Source organism: Rissa tridactyla, chromosome 22 (genome assembly GCF_028500815.1).
Source record: "Rissa tridactyla isolate bRisTri1 chromosome 22, bRisTri1.patW.cur.20221130, whole genome shotgun sequence".
In the NCBI taxonomy this organism is placed as follows: domain Eukaryota; kingdom Metazoa; phylum Chordata; class Aves; order Charadriiformes; family Laridae; genus Rissa; species Rissa tridactyla.
In genome coordinates, this window is record NC_071487.1 from 6,026,598 (window position 1) to 6,051,912 (window position 25,315).

The window sequence follows — 25,315 nt, forward strand, 5'->3', positions numbered from 1 at the left end:
CCCCAGCGCTGGAGGCAGCGCTGCAGGGGGGTCTCCCCCGAGCGGAGCAGAGGGGCAGAATCCCCCCCTCGCCCTGCTGCCCACGCTGCTGGGGATGCAGCCCAGGCTGCGGGGGGTTTCTGGGCTGCCAGCGAGGCTGTCAGAGCTCACTCTCTCCCACAGCAGGAAGGACCAAAGTCAAAGGATTGTAAAATGGGCAGAGAAATGATTTTATCCTCAGGGCAGTGCAGCCACGAGGCCATGGCATTGGGAGGGGGTATGGCACCAAAGCAGGGATATAAGGGGGGGGTTTGCCCCATGCCGGCAGCTCCTGCCTTCACCCACCAGCTTGGCACCCACCAGGTGAGAGCCAGGCAGCCCCCTCCCCACGCTGGAGGGGCCAAGAGGTGAGGAGGAGGCCTATAAAAATGAGAAATGAGACGCCAGCGCCTGCTCCGCCACTGACCTAAGGGAAGGGAAAGGTGCCATTGCAAAAACGAATCACACAAACCCATTAAAACATGAGCATCTGTCAAAATAACTCCATTTCAATTAAGTTAATGTCTTTTCTCTCTTCCCCTCCTCAGGCCCCAGTTACGTGCTGTCAGAGCCTCGACTCCTTCCCTCCCGTGCTCTCCATCCCTGCTGAGGCTGATTCTCCCTAGAGCGATCCCCAGATCTCCCAAAGCCGCGCGTGGTCGTGTCCAGCAAGCTCTGCCGAAGGCGCAGCCCGTCAGGTGAGATCCCTCAACCCACTCAGCCAAGACCCCGTTTGGGGACCTCTCCCCCCTGTCCCCATGGCAAAGCCGAGCACCGAAACCCCACAGGGGGTGGGGGTCAGGGGTCCGTTTTTGGAGGAGAAGGCTTCTGCAGGGGGATCTTAAGGCGGCAAAGGCTGGCGAGATGGGGACAACCCCTGCAGGGTTAACAGAACTAATGTCCAAAATGGGGCAAGAAAAGCTGTTCCAGGGTTAGCCCCAACCCGGGCACAAATGCAGGCGCAGAGAGGCCATGGTAAAGCCCCCGTTTATTTTGGTCAGGGCTCAGCGTTTGTGCTTTGTCCTTACCCTTCCTTGGTCAAACGTGGAGCTGTTTTGATCTCCCGTTCCCCAGGAACCTGATCCCGGTCTTTCATCCAAACCTACCGAAAAACAGGAAGAACAAAGGTTACTCTTGCTTTATCAGCAAAGCCTCAAAGGTGTTCTCGCAAAATTAACTCTTCCTTCTACAAACAAAACAATATTTTCATTAATAAACCACTTCCACTTGGCGTGACCACTCCTCCCCTCTCCCTCCTCACCTTCCCACTCCAGCTGGGAGTTTATTCCACAAACTTCAAAGCAAATCCCACCACAGCCTGGAAATGCTTCAAAAACATGGGACAGTGGGAAGAAGAGAAACAAGTATTTTAATTCGCTTTATTCCAGAGAGTGACAGGAACCTCTTCTCCCCAGAGACGGATGGTGAAGAGGACTATGAATGACGAACTCACTGCACCCATCCCAACGCTCCAGCAGGACCCACTCTTTGCCCATGGTGCTGCTACATCATGGGCCAAACTCTGCTCTTCATTGCACCCGAGCAGATCAAAAGAGTGCCCAGAGCTGAAAGCCACGGATGGGAATTGCTGGGGACAGAACGTTACCTGTGGCTTTGTCACACTTTTTCAAGGGCATTTGCTGTTTAAGCCCCCCGTGGCCCCACAGATCAGAGGGGCCGATCAGAGCATGCTCCCGTCCATCTCATTTTTAGCCCTCCCAAGATTATCCCTGGCAAAGGGGATCCCACCCAAAATGGCAAGGGACCAAACAGGAGGGTTTTGCAACGCGCCTGCACACAGGCTGCGGGAGGAAATCGTCTCCTTTCATCGTCTGCCAGGTCCACCCAGGCTGCGCCTCTTGGGCTACCAGCACAGGAGGCACCCATGGGAGATGGCGAACCTCCACCGGGACAAAAAAAGCCCGTGGAGTTGCATCAGGGAAGGTCTCGCAGTTCAAACTGACACCGCAACTGCGTGGAAGAAACCCTCCCTGGCAGCCGAGCCTTGACTCGACTCAGCAGCAGGATTTCTGATGGTGCTGGTCTGTCTCCGCTCCGGTGGGTGAGCAGGGCTTGGTGAGCAGCAAGTCAGCGTCTCCCCTGGTAAAGCCAGGGATTTGAGAGGGGCCGGGCAGAGTGGGGACATTGCTCTGCCCCGCGGACGGGCTTTGGAGATGCCACGCAGATACCGGAGCTCAGCCGGGGTGGACGGGGAGAAATCCCGCGTCTGCAGGAGGCTGCGCAGCGCGATGGCATCGCCCAGAGCCACTTCTCTGCCTTGTCCCACAGAAACCTCACCCCTGCTGCAGGGGGTATATGGCCACACATGCCATGGGGTGGCACGAGAAACTTCTTGGGGTGGCTCCTGGCACCGCCCAGCATCACCCTGTGCCACCCCCAGCGCCTGGGGACCCGGGGGCTCTCTGGGGACTCCCTGCGCACCGGTTCTGCTAGCCAAGCACCAGCAGCTGAGGTGCCGGCAGGGCCTTGCGGGAGGTTTTCTTGTAGGTGCAGAGACCCGCTTGCAGCACAGGGTGTGACAGCAGAGAGGTGACAGCGGAAGGGTGACAGCAGAGGGGTGACAGCGGCGGCGCAGGACGGTGGCAGGGATGGGGGTGTGGGAGGGAGCAAGGACATGGCAGGGGGCAGGGCGCACTCCAATTTCGTTTTAGCAAAGCTGATTATTATGGCAAACACGCCGTGTATTTGTCTCCTCCGCTCCCCTTACTGTTCATTTAACCAGAAACTTCTTTCAAATTACATCCTTCTATTTCTGTGCCTTTGTGTTAATCATTTCCCCAGAGAATTGGTGTTTAATTGCTGTCTAATTTGCATAATTATGCATATTAATCTATACACCTAATGAATATTCATAATTCTCATTTAGATTTTGTTTTCTAATCAAAAATTTCCAATGTGATTACTGTGCAGAGCAGGGATAAGCCTCTAATAATACCTTGGATACTAGGGAGAATTACTGCCAATTCTCCCACCTCCTACTTCCTAGAATAAACTTTTGCTTTGCTAATGTGTTTTTCTAAAGCAATTCATCTGCATACCCTGCAAACACCAACGGAGATCAGGAGGCAGAAATGCTCCTTCTATTCATTTTGCTTTCCTGGGTATTTTTAAAGCTCCCCAACGGTCAGGGCGAAGACACGAGCAGGAGCCACAGCCTCAGACATCCCTGGCAAGCTCGCCCTGTTATGCTGGAAGGACAAGGACCGTGGCACCAACCAGGCTCAGGATGTGTCCAGAGACCCCAGGAGGTGCTTCGGGAACCCCGGAGCCAGAGGTGAAGCTGAGACACAGGCGTCCCCATGCCCACCCCTACACTGTGCAGGACGTGGGTCCTGGGTCACCCTGCCCTCCCGCAGAGCCACCCGGTCCTGTCCCTAGCCCACCCGACAGCAGACGAGCATCCCCAGGCCAGGATGGGCCAGGAGAGGATGCCCAGTGAGGCAGGCTGGGGGGAGCTCTGGAGGGAACTGGGGTGTCTGGAAGCCCAGGATGAATTTTTTGCTAAAATTCCTGAAAAAAAAAAAATCACTGCCAGGCCTCCCCAGGGAAGGAGGGAAGAGGAGATGGCAGTGGTATGGGTGACAAAAGCTGAGGCCAAGAGGCTCACGTGTCCCCTAGACATGGAGAAACCCTCTGCACGAGTGTCTTCCACGCTGCGGTGCCACCAGTGTGCCCCAAAACCTCACCTGGTGCTCCGATGGCATGCAGGCACCGCAGCAGGCTGCCAAGGACCAGCGTGTCGGGCTGGTCCCGGGCCCCCCTCTTTCCCCATAACTGCTCCTGGGGGGCAAGCAGCCCCCCAGCACCAACCCAGCAGGAGCTGGGAGGGAAACCCCGACCTCGCAACTGGGCTGCAGGCGGCCAGACCCTGCAACAGCAAACTGCTCCCCGGGGAAACCCAAAAGCCCTTTTTTTTGTCTCCAGACTCTGGTCTTCACGCGGTTGCACGGCTGCCAAGGTGAATCGAGGTGACGGCTCTCCCACCTGAGTGGCACATGGCTCTCGAAGTGGCCCCAAAGGCTCAGTGTGGCCGTGCCAGCGTGCCGCTGCAAGGCTAGCCCTGCCACCCCAATGCCTGCTGGTGGAAAGGGTCTTGTGCCTTCCCCAAGTTGCAGCCACCAGCGTAAAAGGTGCCAGCAAAAATCTCCCATTTTCAGCCTGCAGGTGTTTTAAGGATTCGGGGATTTCTGGGACGAAGCCAGGAAAAAACCAGACTGCCCGCTTTAGACTTCTGGCATCCGTCCTACATTCAATCCCAACCTGCTCTTCCCTCCCTTCGTATCGGAGGAAGGATCTAAAATTTGGCAGCAAACACCCTCTGCCAACCCTGCGAAAACCCAAGGTTTGGCCAAAGGCAGATGCTGCTGGAAGAGCCCCCAGCAGCACCTTTTTGCTCCATTCACACCATAAAATCCCTGAAGACGGTGTCACCACTGTGGTCACGCTTTCCCCAGCCCGTGACACCCACTGGTGGTACCCACGAGCCCGGCTTTCCTGTGGGTACCACCGGGAACCAAGTGGGAGGAAGAGCATGAGGAAGGAGCAGAAGCTGGGGAAGCCTGGGGAGAGTAGGACATTGCTCAGGCAGCCCTGTGCCGGCATCCCGGGGGCTCCCCCCAAGTGCTTGCCCAACGGCACCCAGTGTCCCACCCGGACCCTGTTGTCCCAGCGGCTCAGGAGACGAGGCCAGGAGCACCTTGAGGTGCTTGGTGATGCGTCTCCTGCATCTGGGCATTGCTCCCGTGCTGACGGGCTCCCCGGGGTGAGACAGAGACCCCGCAGGCATCTCCTTCACCCCCCAGCTCTGCCTCACTCCCGGGCACACATTTCCCGCGTTAAAGCACACACAGTCCCAGGCAAAAAAAACCAACCAACCAAACAAACAAAAAAAATCATAAATCCAAGCCACCAACCGAGCTCGTGTCAAAACTCAGGCGGCAGGGAGCTGAATTCCGTTTGCACAAGTGAGCGTAATTCTGGCATAGCCCGGCGTTTGAGTGGCTTTGCCACGCTGACAACGCTCTCCCAGCGCAGGGCGCGCGGGCAGGTTTCGAGACGCCCACATGTGCAGGCAGCTGTCGGGAGCCAGCTTTATTTTAAAATAAACCCATTTTCCAACTACCCAAGTTAAGGCACACTTTCCAAGTCAGAAAAGACAAAAATAGGAACTACCTCCTCTCTCCATTAATACAGTTATTAAAAAGCGTACAGATTAATTGTGCATTTTAATAACCCTGATCATGAATATTCATAACACATTTCTTGCTCATGTTCTAATTAAAACATACTAATAGAATAAGATGTAGCTGTCAGACAGTAATTTTTTTTTTCCCTTACGATTTTTGTGCTGCAGCTAAGAAGAGCTGATAGACAAGAACCGTCCTAAGCTCTCAGCATGGATAAAAATAATTTGTCCACGTTTAGTCTCAGCAAAAAAGCCCTTTACCTGATAATGAGCCATAGTAAAAGGCTACGCACAAGTGATGAGTGACACGGGGCACCGGGAGCCGTCCCCCACCCTGCACGAAAGAAACCACTTTAGAAACATAACTCTCAAAGAAGAAAAGGCATGAAGGAGGGTGTAGGGGTTTCTGCCCTGTCCCCATGTCCCAGCAGATGCCCAGTTTCCAGCCTGGGGCTTCCAGTCCCCACCCACGGGGTCTCTGGAGGTGAAAATCCCACGCCAAGAGATGCTGCTCTGGTTCCAATAACCCCAGCCCCGAAAGCTGCCCGGGCACAGGTGCTGCTCCCGGAGCCTGCTGAGAGCCCCGAGGTCCTTTGGAGCCTGCACCCCCCCGATCCCAGCATGGCACTGGGATATGACTTGTGGGGAGCGTGGCTTCGGTGGCAGCCCCTGCTCTGCCCACCCAGAGACGGCCAAGGACGCCTCGACCCACGGCCTCTGCAGTCAGGCCAAGGGCTTTCAGAACAAGCTCAATCCCTAAGGATTACTTCGCGAGCAAAGCTCGAGGGGTGGGCAGCCGTCCCTCGGGAGCTGGAGGACATGCGGGGACGCAGAGCGGGACATTTTGCTCCTCAGACCTCTCGGATACTGTTTGTGCAGCAAGATCCAGAGCTTTTCTCTGGGTACCCGGAGGAGAGGGGTACCTGGAGGAGAACGTGCACTGCCACAAAGCTGCGGCCCAGCAGGCTCAAATGACTCGAAGGCACCTAGTTTTCGGTGTCAGGAGGAGGGTGCAGCTAGGGGACCGTTACGGCAGCCCCACGGGTGACAGTGGGGGACATCGCCGGGGACGCTGCGCTGCCGGAGCTGCGGCTGAGCCGGGCTGAACGCTTCCCTCCCCCCGGCCGCCCCGGCCTCCACAATCTGCCAGCATCAACGCGCCCGCCCTAATCTGATTCCCATCAAAACCACTAGGCTAGGCTTTTTTTTTTTTTTTTTTTTTTTTAAAGTCTATTAAAAATATTTAGGCCAAGCCCCTCATGTGGCTGGACAAGGTTTGGCAGCAGCCACAGCTGCCACGAAGATGGCATCTCTCATCTCCAAGGGTCTATCGCCCACAAGGTGCCCGCGGTGAGGTTTTGGAACTCAAAATTCAGCTCTGTGACCGCTGCGGTGGCCACGGGCTGGAGAAGGACAGGGACATGGTGGCAGCTGGGAATAAAACCCCCACAGCCAGCATCCCACCACACTTATGCTATGGAGACACCAAACCCCTGCTAGCCCCCAGGAAGAGAGAAGCCACCTCCGCTGGAGGTGGGACAGCGCAAACTGCCACGGAGAGAGACACCGATGCCACCGTAATTTGATTTGAAATAGAGGTGACAGAAGGCTGCTTGATAAACACTTCCAAATTAAGCGGCTTTGTGTCCTAATCGCTCTGGCGATCAGCCTCACAGCAAAATCTCTGCTAAAAGGGATTTGAAATCAATAAAATTAGTCGACTAGTAATTAGCTGTAGTCCCAGTCAAACCAGCAAAGTTGTTTTTCTTGGCGAGAGTTGGCTCCCCGGACCCTGGCCCGGCAAGGAAAAACCCACCAACGCATCTGGGCACCCGGGCATCCCCCGGGAATGGTCCCTGGGTGCTGGCAGAGCCCCTGCATGGGGACACGCGGGTGCTGGGAGCGGCCACCAGCTCTGCCTGTTTATTTACCAGCCCCGAATAGGAAAAAACAGCTGTGAATGGACGGCAGCCGGTAGCTGTTTACAGGACGTCGATTGTGGATGGGACTATACAATTTGTTCACTTCCTTTTCCCGGCGCACGACAAAACAATTAAAAAAAAAAAAAAAAGGCAAAAAAAATCCCCCAAAAGCAATCGGTGCTGAACACCTGGGGGGGCAGCACGGGGTCTCAGACGATGACACTTTGGTGGCTCTGCTGATAGGGCAGACGGGAGTCCATAGAATTGTCTGGGTTGGACCTTTCAGATCATCAAGTCCAACCGTTAACCCAACACCGCCAAACCCACCACTGACCCATGTCCCTCAGCACCACGTCTGCCCGGCTTTTCAATCCCTCCAGGGATGGCGACTCCACCACTGCCCTGGGCAGCCTCGTCTAATGCTTCACAACCCTTTTGGTGTAGAAATTGTTCCCAATATCCATCCTAAACCTCCCCTGGGGCAACGTGAGGCTGTTTTCTCTTGTCCCATCGCCTGTTCCTTTGGAGAAGAGACCGACCCCTCGCGCTACCCCCTCCTTTCTGGGAGTTGTAGAGTTCCATCCCCTCCGCTGCCTCTAAATTGAGGTTGGACCAAAGCTGGCTGGCCAAGACAGCAAGGCTCAGCTTTGCTGCTGCCTGGGGAGAAAGAGAGTATTTCAGTGCATCTCACTCAAGGGCGGGCGGTTTTGTGCCATGACCGCACTGCTGGTAGCCACAGCCCAGCTGGTCCTGGGCAAGGGACACAGCGTGGCCGGACGCAGGATGGAAGGGCTGGAATGAAGACAGCAGCTTGCCAGGACGTGCTCCCCAAACCCACAATTTGAGGGACGTAGGGGTGATCCCTGAGGACGAGCACTGCTGCGTACCTGCCCCCCGACAGCGAGGTGCCAGCTCTGCCCGGAGGGACCCAAAGCCACCGTGTCACGCCCCAAGAAGGGGATGGAGCCACGCAGCCCAAGAAGCTCAGAGCTCTCCAGGACCCAGCGCAGTCCCGGCCCCTGCCCCTGCGTGCTGCCGGCTTCTCAACCCGGCCAGGAGGAGCTGGTGGCACAAGCGAATGCTCCAGACCACGATAACCCGGAGAAGCGGAGGGCAGCGATGCCGTCCTCCAGATCAGGCACCCGCGGTGGGGACACACAGCTGTGCCGAGACGTTGAACAAATGGGTCATCTCAGAGCCCTACGAGATTTACGGGGCAGCCTCTGCTCCTTTATCTTAGTGATGACGAATGGACCGAGAATGCAAAGCCAAGACACGCGCATCCACCCCGCGCCCGTCCCCAGGGAAGCGCCCGCTGCTGCCTCCCCCCTCCCCAAACGCGCACTCAGGGATAATTTTTGACTTTAAAAAAAAAAAAAAAAAAAGCTGATGCCACCACTTTGGTGATCATTAATTCCTCCGCTCAGCATCTGTTCTGGTGTCTCCCGTGCCGTGTTCTGGTTCAGCAGTTTCTGCACGGTCCACACTCAGAACTGGGGTTTAGGAAATGTTTGGGGCTGGGGAAAGACGGGAGCGGGGAAAGATGATCCGTCCCCCATTGGCTTTGGACGAGGGATGAGTACAGGGAGAAATTAAATTTATAGCCAATACCAAAAAAAAAAGCAAGCCAGAAAGAGGGGAAAAAGAAACAAAGAAGTACTTTAGCTTCTCCTGGTCTTTTGGAAGATGGTTTGGGAGATGATGCACGTGGCGTTTCAAAATGAAGCTGCATTCCCAGCCCCTGCCGTGGGACAGGACATGGCTCAGCTGGAATGGCACAGCAACCTCTCTCCAAGGACGGGGCAGGCTCCAAGGCACCCCCAGGATGGTTTCGGGGGTGCTCGGGTGACACCCCAGAAGAGAAAAATAAGTGTATAAAACTGCCCAGTACAGGGGAGAGGAAGGTTTGAAAAAGAAAACCCAACAAGTGTTATTTGCAGACCCTACAGGAAGGTCGCCACTGCATTTTGGGGGTGGATTTTTGGTAATCAAAACGAGAGTTTGCCAGCTTAAAGTCAGAATTAAGGAAATAAATCACTCGGACCAGCTCAAACCTCATCAAGGCCTTGCAAAACAACCGCACATAGTGCCGGCGGTGGGACAACGCTGCACCATGGTACAGCCACCACCAGTGTCTGCAGCGCTGCCAAGGACTGGACCCACAGTCCCGTGGTCCACGGCAGCACCGAATTGCTGGGCCGCCCTCTCCCCGGAGGACAGGCCAAACTGGACGGCATTTATTAAACTAACAAAAAGCCAGTGAGACCCAGTGATTGTGCGTTAAAAAGAGCGTGGGCAGCAGGTGGAGGGAGGTCATCCTCCCCCTCTGCTCCGCCCTGGGGAGGCCACAGCTGGAGTGCTGGGTCCAGTTCTGGGCTCCCCGGTTCCAGAAGGACAGGGAACTGCTGGAGAGGGGACAGCAGATGATGAGGGGCCTGGAGCATCTCTGTGCTGAGGAAAGGCTGAGAACCCTGGGGCTGTTCAGCTGGAGAAGAGCAGACGGAGGGGGATCTCATCACTGCTCAGCAAGAGCTAAAGGGTGGGGGACAAGACGACGGGGCCAGACTCTTCTCAGTGGTGCCCGGGGACAGGACGAGGGGCAACGGGCACAAACTGGAACACGGGAAATTCCATCTCAACATGAAGAAAAACTTCCTTCCTTTGAGGGTGGCAGAGCCCTGGCACAGGCTGCCCAGAGAGGTGGTGGAGTCTCCATCTCTGGAGACACTCAAAACCCGCCTGGACGCGTTCCTGTGCCACCTGCTCTGGGTGACCCTGCTCTGGCAGAGGGTTGGAGGCGATGATCTCCAGAGGTCCCTTCCAACCCCAGCCAGGCTGGGATTCTGTGATTCTCCGAAGGCAGCGAAGCCACCGGGCCTCCCGAGTGCAGGGAAGAAGCCCACTCCCTCCAGCGGGACGGGATGGAGAGCAGAGACGGTCCTACCTCCCAGCCCCTAGGAAAGCCAGCGAGATGCCACAGGGAGAAAGAAAACAAACCTGTGACGACAACCAGAGGGAAGAAAATAAACTTTAAAGCTCAAAACATTTCCCCCAGCTGTAAAAACAAAGGCACAGTGATGACCAAACAAGAGCACAAAGAAGCAGCATGAAAAGGGGACGGAGGACAACACAGGGCTCGACCAGTCGGTGCTTTCAAAAGGGACGAACCCACCACGTCCCTTGTCCCCAGCCTCTGTGGGACAAACCTCCCCATGTCCCTTGTCCCCAGCCTCCATCCAAGCTCAACAGCCCAACGGTGCTCTGCGAGAAGTGGGATGTCAAGGAGGGCCTAAGGAACAAAAGCGCAGGGAAACGGGCCAAGAATAACATCGGTTTGAGTCAGACCGGTAACAGGTGTCAGAGAATTCGCTTTTTCTTTGCTAGCACCTTGGATCAACGCGTGTTTCGGAGGAGTCAGAGAATCGTTATGATTGGAAGGGATTCTTAAGATCATTGAGTCCAGCCCTCAACCCAACACTGCCAAAACCGCCACTAAGCCATGTCCTCAGCACCACGTCTGCCCGTCTTTTAAATATCCCCAGGGAGCAGCTCTGCTGGCCTCCTCGTGGATGGAAACAGAGCCCAAATGTGAGGTGACAGTGGGAACCCCATTGCCACCGGTCGGCCAGCCCTGTGGTCCCACTGCTCTGGGACGTGGCAAAGCAGGGCTGCAGGGACCGCAGAGAGAGGGTGAGAGAAGCATGAGGGGCTGCCCCACATCCGAGGGATAAGCCCACGACTGGGGATAAGCCCATGGCTGGGGATGAGCCACCTATAGCTGCTGGGAGCAGCTCATGATAAAACCAACCGAGGAGGAGGCGGCTCAGATTCCATCCTGCAGGACCCCCTTACCAGGAGGGTGCTATGAAGCCCCTTGGCCCTCCCCAAACTGGTTTTCGACAGGAGGCTGGAGAACACACTCACCCACCGAAAGCGGGGACAGTAAATCTCAGCGTAGGGAAACGCGGTGTTGGACACCTGCAGTGCCACCCCACCACCTCCCCAGCTGTCCTTCAACCCAAGCTCACCGAATGCTGCTCCTCACTATTTCCAGGGATGAAACTTAACTAAATATGAAAACCCCGGGAGCTATGAGGAGTTACATCCTTGGCCCGAATCCCAGACTCGTGCCCCTCAGAAGCCCCCGCCTGAAGCCCATACGTCCACCTATAGGACCTCCGAGGGCCCCGGGGAACCGCAATCCTGCAAGCAAACTCAAACTTGAAGACAGCCCTGTAGAGAACTTTTACTCATGTTCTGCATCACATGCATTCAACAACATCAACATGTTTGCTACCACAAAACAATTTAAATTCAGTAGACACAGGCTTATTCACAAAGCAAGAGGTTATATTCCATTAAACAGAAAGCTTTGGGGAGAAGAGCGAGAGTAAATCCACATCCTGTTTTTTCCAGCTCATTTATTTTACCACGAAGTTGCACACTCATGAAAGATGCAGACACTCGACACTAACGCACGTATTGTTGTCCAAAGAAAGAATTCATTTTGCTGAGCGCGCACAGCAGCCCGATGCCAGCGAGGAATGAAATACGACGGCTGTGGGTCCCCCGAGACGCTACGTATTGACCTTTCGTATTTCACAGGCAATTGTGTATTTTGCACATCCACGCAGAAGCACGGAATAGGCACATACACCCCCACTACTTTACTTAGAAGCATATACCTCTGTTTCCGCTCTGATTTGCATCTTTCCAAGTATTGTTTGATTTGCAATGTAAAATAAAATTACGGTATCAGAGATGCAACCAGAACACTGTCCTTTTGCTGGCGACTAGAAATCTTTCCCCACTTTGTTTTTCATTACTCACCGAGCAACAAAATAGGGGACAAAAGCCTGTCTACTTATCATGGAGTCACAGAATGGTTTGGGTGGGAAGGGAGCTTAAAGCCCACCCAGTGGCACCCCCTGCCCTGGGCAGGGACACCTCCCACCAGCCCACGTTGCTCCAAGCCCCGGCCAACCTGGCCTTGAACCCCTCCAGGGATGGGGCAGCCACAGCTTCTCTGGGCAACCTGGGCCAGGGGCTCACCCCCCTCACAGCAAACAATTTCTGCCTCACATCTCATCTCAATCTCCCCTCTTCCCGTTTCAAACCCTTCCCCCTCGTCCCGTGGCTCCCCTCCCTGCTCCAGAGTCCCTCCCCAGCTTTCCTGGAGCCCCTTTAGGGACTGTCAGGGGCTGGAAGGTCTCCGCGGAGCCTTCTCTTCTCCAGGCTGAACCCCCCCAGCTCTCTCAGCCTGTCCTCCCAGCAGAGGGGCTCCAGCCCTCCCAGCATCTCTGGGGCCTCCTCTGGCCCCGCTCCAACAGCTCCGTGTCCTTCTGCTGTCGGTGCCCCAGCGCTGGAGGCAGCACTGCAGGGGGGTCTCCCCCGAGCGGAGCAGAGGGGCAGAATCCCCCCCTCGCCCTGCTGCCCACGCTGCTGGGGATGCAGCCCAGGCTGCGGGGGGTTTCTGGGCTGCCAGCGCACGTTGCCGGGGCATGTGGAGCTTCTCACCCACCGACACCCCTTTATACCTGACAAAAAAAAACCCAAACCCAAAAGTTTGCAAGGGAGATGTTTCAGATCAAACAAAAAGCCTTTCCTTGGCGGCTTCCCCAGCTGCGTGCAGCGAGCAGTGCCAGTCGTGCGTCCCTGCCACCACCGCGCTCCGGCGCCAGCAGGTAGGCAGCCCAGAGGCAGTTAAAAATTAGACAAATTAAAGACCGTTTCCAAATAATGTGGAAATTACGTGGGTAAACGGCCAAGCACGCACACACACAATCACAGTGGCCTTGGTAGTTTATTTGTAAGGCTTCTCTTACCGGGGAGAGGGATGGTGGTTAATGACTTGTATGCTTTATTGCTAACGAGCCAGCACTCACGCTGCAAACTTCCCTGGAGCATGGGGGAAAAACAGATCCCAAAGGGCAAAGGAAGGTTGAAGAAAAAAAGCACATCCAGGAGCATTTATTCTGCACCAAAAGGCATGGGTTGCAATCCCGCGGGGCGCTGGGTGCCCCGCCGGCAGCGCAGGATGCCCCGGACCGCACAGGATGCGGCCGCGGGGCTGGCTAGGATAACTAACGTGTTCCCCGAGACGATGATTCAGCCCACAGGAAGGATCATCTAAGAAGAATTGTTCGACACAATGAGAAAAACTTTCCCAAACAAAGTGTTCTCAACACCACCTGCCTCCCTCGGCAGGGCTGGGGCAAGCCCTCCGCTCCAGCTTTTGTTTGCAAATAACTTCAAGACTGTGGTCGCTACAACAAAGGTTCGTCTTTTTGCTTTCTCCTCTCCCGCGACAAGCGTCGCGGAGCACGCAGCGGGCTCACGGCTGCCATCCTGGCCCATGGGAGCAAGCTGGTGGCCAACGCAGAAGCCACCAAGACCTCTCTGATGCCGAATCCCCCGGCCAGGCACAGTTACAGTGCTGGAATTGCGGGATTGCAAACTTCAGTAGCTGAAAATGCCCCACATACACAGGCCAGGCTTACTAAGGCATCCCTAAAGCAAACCCCGGTGCCAGCAGTCCACACGGTACGGAGTGTTGGGGATAACTGCATGCACAGCCAAGCTCTCCCTCCCAGGGACCAGTTCTTACAGAATTTGGTCAACACGACACAGCACGGCGAGATATTTACCTTAAGAACAGTTTAAGGACAGATGTGACCTATTTAGAGCTCTGCCAAATATTTCCATAATTGCATATACCATCGATTATTTAAATTGCATTAAAAAGGGCTGTATTCGATCTACTCGCTACTAAGAAACACCATTTCCAAGAACCACGACTCTTTTTTTTTCCTCTTTAAATATAAACACTTCAAGATGTTCACTCATCCCTTCCCCTGCGAGGAATCCACATCTTTGCCTAACCATACTCCATACCCCAAATTCCTCTCGCTCCCCTAAAGCCAAAAGGACAACTCACAGGTAGAGGTTGCCTGAAAAAAAGATACAAAATCACCAGCTTTTGTTTTAAGGTCTACAGAGGCTTATGGTGTAGATGGCATAGAGCCCATCAGGCAAGGTCTCAACCAGCCTCTTGACCTCAGGAGAAACCACTCATGCACTGCACCAGGGGTTTAGGCTGTCCATCAGCCTCCAACACCCTGTTTCTTATCACATGTCAGCCAGGGGACACCAAAAAGTTGCTCCAGCCCCTTGTGCCCTGGTTCCCCTTGTCAGTAAAACCGGATCACAACACCCATCTCCAGGCAGCACCCTTCCCAGGACAAGAGGAAACGGCCTTGAGTCGTGCCAGGGGAGGTTTAGGATGGATATTAGGAAAAATTTTTACACGGAAAGGGTTATCAAGCACTGGACCAGGCTGCCCAGGGCAGTGGTGGAGTCGCCATCCCTGGAGGGATTGAAAAGCCGGGCAGACGTGGGGCTGAGGGACACGGGTCAGTGGTGGGTTTGGCGGTGTTGGGTTGATGGTTGGACTTGATGGTTTGAAAAGTCCCCAGACGATTCTATGATTTTATTAGCCCAAACGCAGGCGAAGAGATTAAGGGACCGAGGTGGTGGCGGTGGGTTGGTTTCTTAAAAATCGAGACCTGTCACCTGGTCTGGATCAGTAGGCAGAGAAGCATCTGGGGCTAGCTCAAGGGAACGAACAGGAACGGAGGGGACAGGAATGGAAGGGACAGAAACAGGGAGTGGCACAGCTTCTACGAACAGCAGCATGGATGTATCCCGTGTTAAATCAGCCATGGAGGTATGGTATGAAGCATCCAGCTCAGGCTGGGATGTGTCAACCTCAGCAGATACCTACTTCTGGGCTCCTCCTGCACTGGGTGGGACTACAACTTGCATGGCCAACAAGGACATTGCCCATCCTCACTGTCCCCTTGCCAACAGGCTGGGCACACCGAGCCCTCCCTCCATAAACCTCACGGCAGGTCCCCCCCTGCTGACCTTCGCGACAGCTCTCCCTCTTCCCGGGCAAACACATCCATACCACAGATGAAATGCCAGTAGATGGCACTCAACGTGTAGCACGGCTCCTCTGTTTTCTGGGACTAACCAACAGCTTTTTCCTGTGTGCACATTTCAAACCATTTCCTGGGTGCAACTTAAGCATCACTTAACGACGGCTGGCAGGAGCTGGTCCTCCTTCGTCTGATCTCGCACACTGAGCAACAAAATAACTCTAAAAAAAACCACCGCACACTTCCTACGAAGCCCCATGAAGATGTCACGAAAGCGGGTTTTATTCTTCTGACTATGACAACACTAAGGAGCAACATTTCACCTAATTTACATCTTTCACGTTACCCTGGGCACGCACCGGCCCGTGGCTGGGGTTGCAGACGGGTGACGCAGCGCTGCCGGGAAGGGGGGGAGTGGGATTTCTCCCCCTGCTCTGCAGCCAGCGCGAGCATCCAGCCTGGCTTCACACTCGGCGGCCAAGCCCTTTCAATGCTCCTCACATCAGTGCTCTGCGCTATTCAGAGGAACAAGCTGGAGACAAAAAGAGACCAATTAGATTATCTTGTCTGTCTCTCCTCTACATGATGTTTTGTTTCCCAGTGCTTTTGTCTAGACAAGCAGTAACACTTCTTATCAGGAACGCCAACAGAACTGTCTAGTAAAACTCACCATTAAGAAGTTTCTCTGATATTTTGCTTAAAGTTTGCTTTCTCTTAACTACCAGAAGCTCAAAGGAACTTTTTCCCCCCATGAACAAAAAGAGCTGTGCCGGAGCCCGACCCGTAAGTACTGAAGCTCTGGTTGTCTGAAGGGGGTTAAAAACCTGGAGCTTCCCAGATTGTTGGGATGGTGAGAGCCAAACCAGGTGGCTCCCGGCAGCCCTGGGAGGAACGCTGCGTGTGCTCACCAGGAGAAGCTGCTGCCCCGCAGAAAAGCAGCAGCATTTTCAAATTTTGGAAAGAATATATATGTATAAAAATGAGGAAAAAAACCCACTAAAATCCACCTCTAGCCTCAGTACTGCAAGGAAAACCCTGCAAAGGTGAAGGACCAAAATCATCGCCGAAGGACCGGATTGCCGCCAGTGCACCAGCTCTGCTGGCAGCTCCCACCTCCGCTCCTGGGGACACCCCGGCCATGGACCACGCTCCTCCGGCTCCTCGCCACACCGGGTTCATGAGGGGGTTCAAGGCACTGCAGCACTCGCTGCTCTGGAAGGAAAGGGCCCTTCTCGCCCTGCATTTATCTTTAGCAAGGTCCGGGGCACACTGGACTTTCCAGGGGCTGCTGAACGTGTAAGAGAGCAGGAAACCCAATGAAAATCAGTTCCCCATTTGGAGCACAACGTGCCCCAGAAGCCCCCAAGCCGGGGCAGGCCAGGACGGACGGGAAGAGGAAGACCTCGGCCAGCACCAAGGGACCGCCAGCTCAGCTGTTTGCAAAACCACAGCTCCACACCTTGTGCTCTTCGGGTGAGGCGAGAGCCCCGTTTGCTTCTGCCACCGCGGCAGAAGGAGCAGCTCAGAGGCTGGAGGGGACAACTGCCTCCGTGTGACCTGTCTCAGCTGCTCTCCCGGACCCCAAAGGCAATCAAGGGGAAAACAAGCCGGCTGTAAACCTCTCCGGTGCCCAGGATCCATGGCGCTCAAGGGTTTGGCTGTGCAGCTCCTGCCCGTGCTGCTCTGATGAGGATGAGGAGCACACGTCTACCTCCGGTGACCTCGGGCGGGGGTTTAACTCTCTGCTGGGAAGTTAATTCTGGGCTTCCAGAGTTTCGTCCATCCTGCCCATTCCCCCTTATCTCAGCAGCATCCCAAAGCCTCAGCTGCTCCCCGGCATCCCCGGGGGAAGCCTGTCCACTACGAAGCACGCAGCATACTGCCTCACTTAAACACCAACCCGCATTTAATTAAAACTAAGCGGTGTAGGTTTCACACCTCATTTCAAAGCAGGCACCGTTTGTAGTGATTCAGATAAACTGGTTTCTCTCAAGTTAAAACCAGATATGCACGAGCCACTTGAATTAAAGCAAGACCCTCTCCAGAGAGCTGGGCATCAGTTCAACTCGTTTCTAAAACCAGCTGAAATTCGAACCATCCCACAAGCCCGTTATAGGGGGAGGAAACCTCGCAACCAGGTTGTGTCACACACCCGGCTATGGCAGTTGACTGTGCCAGCCCCCGGCTCCCAGCACGGGGACCTCGGGTCACCCCCTCACTCCAGAAACCCTCGGGTAGCAATTAACACCATTGTGTGCCGGAGCCAGCATCCAGCTTACCCACCCCGCTCCTCTTGCCGTGCCACTCGCCGCAGTTTGCTTTAATAGGTTTTAAGGGACTTAGATGTAGGTTCCGGGGGAAGGCCGGGAAGCGGCAGAAAAAGATGAGCTATTCTTGCAGATCCATGCCTCTTGCTCCCAAAACAGGAGCCTGTGTCCTCAAGCGACGTTAATGCTCTCCCCTCCTGCCCAAAAGCGGAACGGTACTGGAAGGCAGGTACTCAGAGCGTGGAGAGGAGGAGAGAAGGATCCCTGAAGACCTCCAGCCTGACACTCCAGCCCACCTACCTCCAAATCCCTCAAGAGCAGAATTCCCAACTGATCCACTAAGAATTATTCCCTTCGCGCTCCATCCTCCCACCCTCTGCCAAAAAATCCCAGCGTCGCCAGATGTCTGGCAGAAAGACCTACCCCAAGACAGCTTGTTCTGGGATGCCATGTCCACCGAGCAGCCGGCAGCCGAGGAGCTCAGCACCCCTGTGCCGAGCGGTCCGAGCCCCAGCCCGCTCCTCCCACCCGCCCGGGAGCACCGGGGAGGAGCGCAAATCCCGGTTCCTCCGTCCCTGCCCACTCCTGCCTGCCTTTGTTTGGGGGACTATAAAGGAGTTCACTCTAAGGACAAGCAGAGGCAGTTAAAAGAAAGTTAACGAGGTTTATGGAGTGGATTAAGTTTACCGAGGGATTTTATGATGTGCTGCCCGGAGAGCAAAGAGCAATCCGGCAGCATCTCTTCCAGACCTGGTTTGCTCCCAGCCTGAGAGCACCCCGAGCCATAGGAAGCATGGGGGGCAAACTCAAAAAACCTCACCTATGTGCCTCGATTGTGCTCTTATCCGCAGATTTCACCTCCTTAACACAAGCCCTTTTAGGGCCTTAGCTGCACCCCTCCTGCTAGCGGGGCTCCCCACCAAGCCTGCAGCAGCGGCTCCTGGAGCAGTTGTTTGCCCTCTAACAAAAGCCATCTCCACCCAGTCCTGCGCGGCTCTGTTGTGGTGATACAGGGTATTTCTTTGGCACAGCCCTGGTCACTGTTTATTGTCTTGCTTTCCTTTATCTGCAGATCTCAAAGCATTTTATAAATGTTAAACCTCAAAGCCTCTCTAGGGAACAAAACTGTTTCTAGCTATTGTACATATGGAGAGACTTGCCCAAAAATTAGGGCAGAGCTGGAAATGCAGCAGCAGAGACCAGTGCTGAGACAGTCACTCTTGGCACAACATAAAGCGACACAGATTATCCCTTAAATACCTGCGTGGACAGACAAATCTCCAGTTATTAACCCACGTGTTGTCGAGCCACCTCCTGGAACGAGCACTCATGCTCACCAGGTCGAAAGCTTTGCACGCTGGAGCGCACAAAAATCTTTACAACTGGCAATCCAAACCACAACGTCTCACTGATCTCTCAGTTTTCTTCTTTGGGTAAAAAAGCACCAGTCCTACAGTTTCAACTGTTTAGAAAATTATTTAAAGAAAACAGAACAAAAAACCACAGTGCTTTTAAAAATACAAAGCAAGCTGGGGGAGAAGTGCTGTTCTCAATTTTGGAGCTGACCCAGAAGGGCTGGAAGAGGCAGCGTGTTGTAGGAGATGCTGATGCTCAGCCCTCCTCACCATGTGGCACGTGTCCTGCTCTCAGAGGTCCTGGGCTCCAGTGGTTTCACAGTGGGGAGCATAAGTCACAGCTCCCCGTCTTTTTCCTCGGCTTTATTTTCCACGCACTTCAGCCGAAAGGAACCTGAGGAGTGGCGGGGAGCAGGAATTCGGTGCCATCCAGGCTCAGCTTTTCCCACTGCTCCAGGGAAATGCGGTGGTGGGGAATCATCCCAGCACTTGACTTGGGAGATCACTGCCTGTAGACTCCAGCTAGGGGAGAAAACCCAAATAAGTGAGTGTCTGGGCTGGGAAGAAGCCAGCACAAGGGTGCCTTAGCCAGGGAACAGCAGCTTGGAAACCTCAGAGGAACGAGACCAGGCACCAGCGGGAGGCAGCCCAGCAGCCGGCACAAGCATCCTCTTGGATGCACGAGCTCCTGCGCAACCCGAAACGGCTCCACTTGGCTGTAAAGGCTTTGGGACACAGCTCTTACATGAAGCGGTTTCAGTGCCTGGCCCAAGGGACCTCCAATTTTGACTGCAACAAGCAATCTAGACATGACCCCGAAAGTCTGCTGTGAGCTCATGGCTCTGGACGTCAGTTCCCTGAGATGCCTCAATTCCCAGGCCCTTCATGGACGACCCAAGCCCAGGATCTCATGCGACACTCCGGTGGTTTCTGACCCATACCTAGTGCTCTGCACCACAAGAAACCTGGAAAAGCAAACGCAGCTACTAAGAGCATGTAAAAACCCCACAGGACAGAACCGAGGACTCATTTTCCACTCCGAGCTGCTCACACCTGAGTGGCGTTTCCAGCACGGCACAGCTCCATTTGAATCATTCGTGCTTCCCTGCGGAGCCGGGCAATTCCTGGAAACTCAGCGCAGGGAGAGCAACACCTCTGTGCCGTTAGCCCAGAGAAGGGGGAGAACCAGAGACAGACCAAGCAACCCCCAGCCCCTTCCACCGCTTCCCCGCAGCCCCGCTAGGGAAGGGTCCAGAGCCAGAGGGGCTACGAGGCAGCTTTTACCAACGGGGAGAGGACAAGCAAGGGCTCGCAGGCACCTCGGCTCGAAACAGCAGCTTAAAAATAAACGAGCACTGAAGTTTTGAGTTCTGAACTAACAGAAACTGAGAGGACTTCTGCAGGATCTCTGCTGACCACAAGGCAGCAAAGGCTCCTTCCTCTTCAGCTGTTTCGCCCCCGGGTCGCTTTTGCAGGTCGTGGCTGCAGCCGCTCTAACCTCAGCGGCTGCTCGTTACATCACGGCCGAGAAGCAGCTAACGAAGGAAACGCAGCCGGGACGGGCTCTGCTGAGGCTCCACCTCAGAGCATCCCACTCGGCCAGAAGGAGAATTCGACTCAACCAAACCCAAAGCTGGGCTCTTACGCCTCAGCTTCAAGCAAGAAGACCCAAAGTGGACCGGGGCTGTTTGGGCAAGGAAGAGCTGCGGCCGGCAGCCGTCGGGGCCCTGGGTGTTGCTCCCCAAGGAAGCTCAACCCGCAGGTCCCTCCCAAAAGTTCAGGTCGGCTGAGTTCAGCAAACCACCCGCCCTGACCCTTCTCTCCATTCTGCACACCTTTATTTCCCACCGATTTCCAGGGAAGAGCTTAATTAAAACTGTGGTCGCTGCTGGGCCTTGCAATACCAACAGTGACTTAGATGCAGGCAGATGGACAAAGAGGAGGAGGACAAGAACCGGGAGAGCTCCAGGATTTAGGGCGAACCCTGCTCAGATGGAACCACTGCCATGGGGCAAGCACACACAAGGACAGGAGCTCAGGACCCGCTTCTTCCGTGCCCACCACTGCCACCTCCCCAGGGCTGGATGCGTCGCTTCCCCCAGCGTGGAAATGGCTTTTGGCCTGCGCAGCTCAGGTGATACCTTTGGATCGCCCCAATTAACACCATCACAGGGGCAGAGACAAAAAGGCTGCATGGGAAGGCAAAGGTGCAATCCTGTGCTGGTGGCCTGGACCGGACCGACCCCGCACCTGGGTTCCATGGCGTCCCTAGGCTCCCACGGCATCCCAAGGCACCCACGGCATCCCGAAGTGTCCAACGCAACTCCTGCAAGTGCACAGATGCTCACCCTCCCGTTAACGGCACTGCTGGAGCCTCGTGCCTTGGTCCTCAGCACCTGCGCAGCCAGTGAGAGCCGCTCGTGCCATCCGGAGGTGCCCCAGCCCTCCCGGGCCACAGACCCCAGCTTTTCCCAGGAGAGTTTTTAAGAGTTAAAGCAACACCGGTAGTGGGATTGTCAGCAGCACAAATGCACAATTAGGAGGGGAAGATGTGGGGGGAAAGCATCCAACTGGCGAATATAATACTTGGAAGGAAAAGCAGATTTTAAAAAAAATTAAAAATGAGGGGGTGGTAAAAAAAAATCTCAGGAAGTCATCTAGTCATTCCTGCTCTTTGCTGAAACAATAGACTCGGGATGCTGGCTAAGTTATAAATAATCCTGCTGGCTACACAACACAAATACAAGACAGGAGCAGGGTAACTATCGGCCCGATGGAAAGTGACTCACTACCTTCTTAGAGCATACCCAAAGAAGGGCAAACACCACGGCCCCGCTCCCGCTCCACAGCGCCGTCCCGGTGCGGGGGCTCCACCAGCAGGTACTGGGGCTCCACCAGCCGGTACCCCCGCCCCGGGAGGGATGGAGCAGCTCGGTGCTTCGGGAAGGCAAAGCCTGTGGGGCTCCGAGACTCCCTGTGTCCCGGCAGCTGTCTCCAAACCAAAGCAGACTGCACAGCCTGACACTGGGGGACCGACGGCAAGAAAAGCACTCAAATTGGGGAAAATAATGGGAAGCCACTAACTCCGCAACATCCTTCTCTTTTTAGAAAGGAAGTTGCCATTGCGAGACGACTTGGTTGAGCTGTTTTCCAGATCGCTCCTCTGAAATCTGAGAGCGAGCACGGAGGTGAGCAAAGCCAACGCGCCTCGAGATGCTGGCGAAACTGCCCAAGGTGTGCGCAAGTCCTGCCCCAAACGCAGCACGGGGGGACGTACACGGCCCCTTCGGCCTGGCAGCTCTCGTAGGGAAGCGAAGACCCACCTTTTTGGGCAGCCAGAACAACCCTGTGGCTGCTCCGGGTCCATGGCCGACCACGGCATGGTGCATGAAGCGCAACAACCCTTACTCCAGGACGGGGGTGCCACACACACGGCCATGGCAGCAAAAGTCCTCGTGCCAAGAGTAACTGAGAAAGGGAAAGATCTTCCCAACTGGAGATTTGGACAATTTGGAAGTGACATAAATTCTCCTTTTTTTAAAAAAAAAAAAAAAAAAAAAAAGCGGGGGGGGGAAGAGCTTCCTGACTTGTTATTCCATTACCCAAATCTGGAAATGTAATCATATTAGTTCAGCTGCATTAACACAACAAAAAACCCCAACAAAAACTGTCTTAAAGATTGAACTGATCTCCAAGAGGCCAAGAGAAAGGAGAACAAAAGTCAGAAACCTGTGGCAACCAGCTCCCCCTGCGAGCACCACGGCCAGCCCGGCACCCGAGCCATCCTCCGATGACAGATTCACAGAGGCAGAGGATGTGAAATAATCAGGATACGAAGTGATTTTTAAGGGTTTTTCTTGCCAGGTAGGTGAAGCAAAAGGTCACCAAGAGCTGTGTGAGCACACCCAGCTCAGCAACATAATGCTGAGCTTGTTACAGAGCTTAACTCCGTTTAAATGCACTCGGACGAGGAGAAAAGTCCAGACTCCAGCCAAGGGACAGTCCAGGCAGCCCTAAGAGACAGTGGGGATGCGCTGCCATGGACCCAGCCACCGCACGGCTCCTAAACCAGCTCTTCTTCCAGCGGCACAAGCAGCAGCGAGATGCCACCGCTCCTGTTTTAGGGTGGCCGGGGAATGCTGCCCCACGCTGCCGGAGAAGGGATGGCCGCAGAGACACCACGGCCCCAACTGGGAAGGGGCTTGGAGCTGCCAGCACTCCACAAACTAGAAATGAAAAGCCGAAGAAGCTTCAGCCCCCAGCTCGGAAGCTGTGGGCAGTGGAGTTTTAGCAAAGCCCCGCACACCCGGAGACAAGCCGAGCCACACCACCATCCGACAGCAGGCTGGGAAAACCGACCCAATAACCGTCCCCACACTCCTGTCGCGGACGCAACGGCAGCTCAGAGCCCGCACGGCCGGGCTGCTGGCTCGTCTTTTGAAGGAAAAGGCGCCTGTCGATATCCAAGTCTCACTTTAAGTCAGCAAAGGAGATTACAAACCTCCGAGGACAGAGCAGCCGTGGCTGAAACCCAGCAGCGCGGGGAGGCAGCAGGGTCATCTTCTCGGCCACCACCGGAACTGCCACTGAAAACATGTTGCTTAAGAGTAAATTGAATCCCTCTCCTTTGCGGGGCTGGGGTACTCCAGTGGCGTAGGAATGCCCACCCAGCCAGACAAGTTCACTTAAGGTTTTGGAGGAAAGGTGTGAACAGTTGGAACCATGATACAAGAAAGAAAGGAATCTTGCTTTAAAATGTTTTAAGAAGGAAAAGAAAACCAACCCCAAACCGAAAAACCCAACCACACGCGATAGGCAGGCACATCCACCTTCCCACAGCCTCTCGGGCCATTCATCATTTGGATAAAATCCAGTTTCGCATTGAAATTCAGCTGGACTTTCAAATGCAAATATGAGGAGAAGAGCAACATATGGTAGAGGTTAGTACGTATTTTTCCTAATTAAATGGCATACTGCTGTTTTGTATAACAATGTTAACGGGGCATTAAGAAGCCTTTGGAAGAGAGACCACCTCACTTTAAAAAAAAAAAAAAAGCAGAAGGGGCCCAGGACCTCCCCGCTCTCCGAGGAGCGGTGACACACACACCACCACAAGGATGGGTTTCGTCCCTTGTCACAGGCCAAACCACCCGTGTCCCCCTGGGTTGTCCAGGACAAGCAGAAAGGTAAGAGGTGACTGGCAACACCAGCGTCCTCCAAGGCTTGTCCTGCAGGAGTTTGCCTGGGTCTTCTTCCAGGTCAGGGCCATGTCAGGTTGTCCCCTGGAGCACTCCTGGATGCCACCATGTCTGCAACCAAAGAGCACCAACCAAAAAGCACCATGACGGAGACCCGGGAGGGCTTTCCGAGGGGGAAAAACCTCGCCGATTCCTCATCCCCAGGGGGCCAGGGATGAAGGGTGGGCAGAAGATGCTTCAAAACCCTTTGAGAAGGAGAGGAACAGCTCTGCCTCGACTGGTGGCCAGCGAGCTCCGGGCAGCGGCACCAAACCTGCTGCCTGCCAGTTCCCAGAGGTGGGTGCTGTCACCAAAGAAGACCCCCCCGCCCCAGCTCGCTGGCTGTCCATAGCGCTCTGCAGCCAGGACACGGGTAGCGTCACCCACTTTCCTGGAAGGTTCTTCCCCTTTAGGACAGGCCAAGGTTTTATATACAACCGTCCTTTGCCCCGCTGGGTATGAAAAGCCCACCTTGGCAGGTACACGAGGTGCTGGGGGCTGCCCTTCTCCAGCCTCGTCCCCTCATGCTCAGAAACAAGGCCCGTTTATTTATTTTCGGTCCCTGTCTAACCGTAAAGACTCCCCTGCTAGAAAAAGCTTATGCCACATTAACTTCACCTCCCTCTTGCTCCTGACGCAATCTCCAGCTAAATTTAGAGGAAGACGTTGCCTTAGGTCACTTTGGAGGTGGGGATGCGCTTCTCAGGGTTAACAGGCAGATGGACAGTATTTTTTTAGATTTTTCTCCCTGCTGGCTTTGGAGCTGGGCTACCTGGAGAGTTAATTGAAAAATTCAAGATAAAATAAAAGGGGGCAGATGTCCTGGGCTGCCTCTTTCCCCGCTTTAGTGGGGGAGCAAGGTGCTGTGAAGACATCCTCCTTCCAGAAACATTAATCATGGCAGCGAGAAGAGCATTAAAACAGCCGCCGCTAAAAAAAATTCTTAAAAGCTGAATCAAGAAATCTTCACTCACAGTTCAGCATTTTCCTCTTCTGCTGCATCTTTACATGTATTTCCACCCTGCGAGACCACCCTGCACAGACAAACCCAGAATCTCTACAACCAGATGGCAAAACTACCATCCTACATCCCCAAACCCTGGTCAAATCGATTTTAAGATGGCAAAGACGCAACGGCCACAGCGGCTGCTCCTGCTGCGTCCCGGAGAGGACAGACCCTGGGGAGCCACCGACATGAGTCTTGTCCGGCTGTTTGGCTCCGATGGTTGTATCCTCCAGCACAAATACAGCGACAAACCCTTGGGCACAAGAGAGGCTTCAGACGCCTCTTCCACTTTGGGTGGGGAGGTCGGGTGTCCCCCCAAATCAGCTCCCTGTGCCGCCGCTGCCAAGACGCACACGTTTCGGTG

The 25,315-nt window shown here is 54.7% G+C and overlaps 1 protein-coding gene across 21 annotated transcripts in view; it reads right to left on the reverse strand.

Moving 5' to 3' along the window:
• Window positions 1-25,315, reverse strand: part of TCF3 (transcription factor 3) — an 85,478-nt gene that overhangs the window by 40,948 nt on the left and 19,215 nt on the right. For 19 of the 21 annotated variants that reach the window (XM_054182368.1, XM_054182369.1, XM_054182372.1 and 16 more), the window contains one exon: window positions 1,047-1,120. In XM_054182368.1, the coding sequence (XP_054038343.1) occupies window positions 1,047-1,120 (74 nt within the window). Of the gene's footprint in view, window positions 1-1,046; window positions 1,121-17,776; window positions 17,841-25,315 lie in introns of those variants that run through there. The other 2 variants (XM_054182370.1, XM_054182371.1) reach the window with 2 other exon arrangements.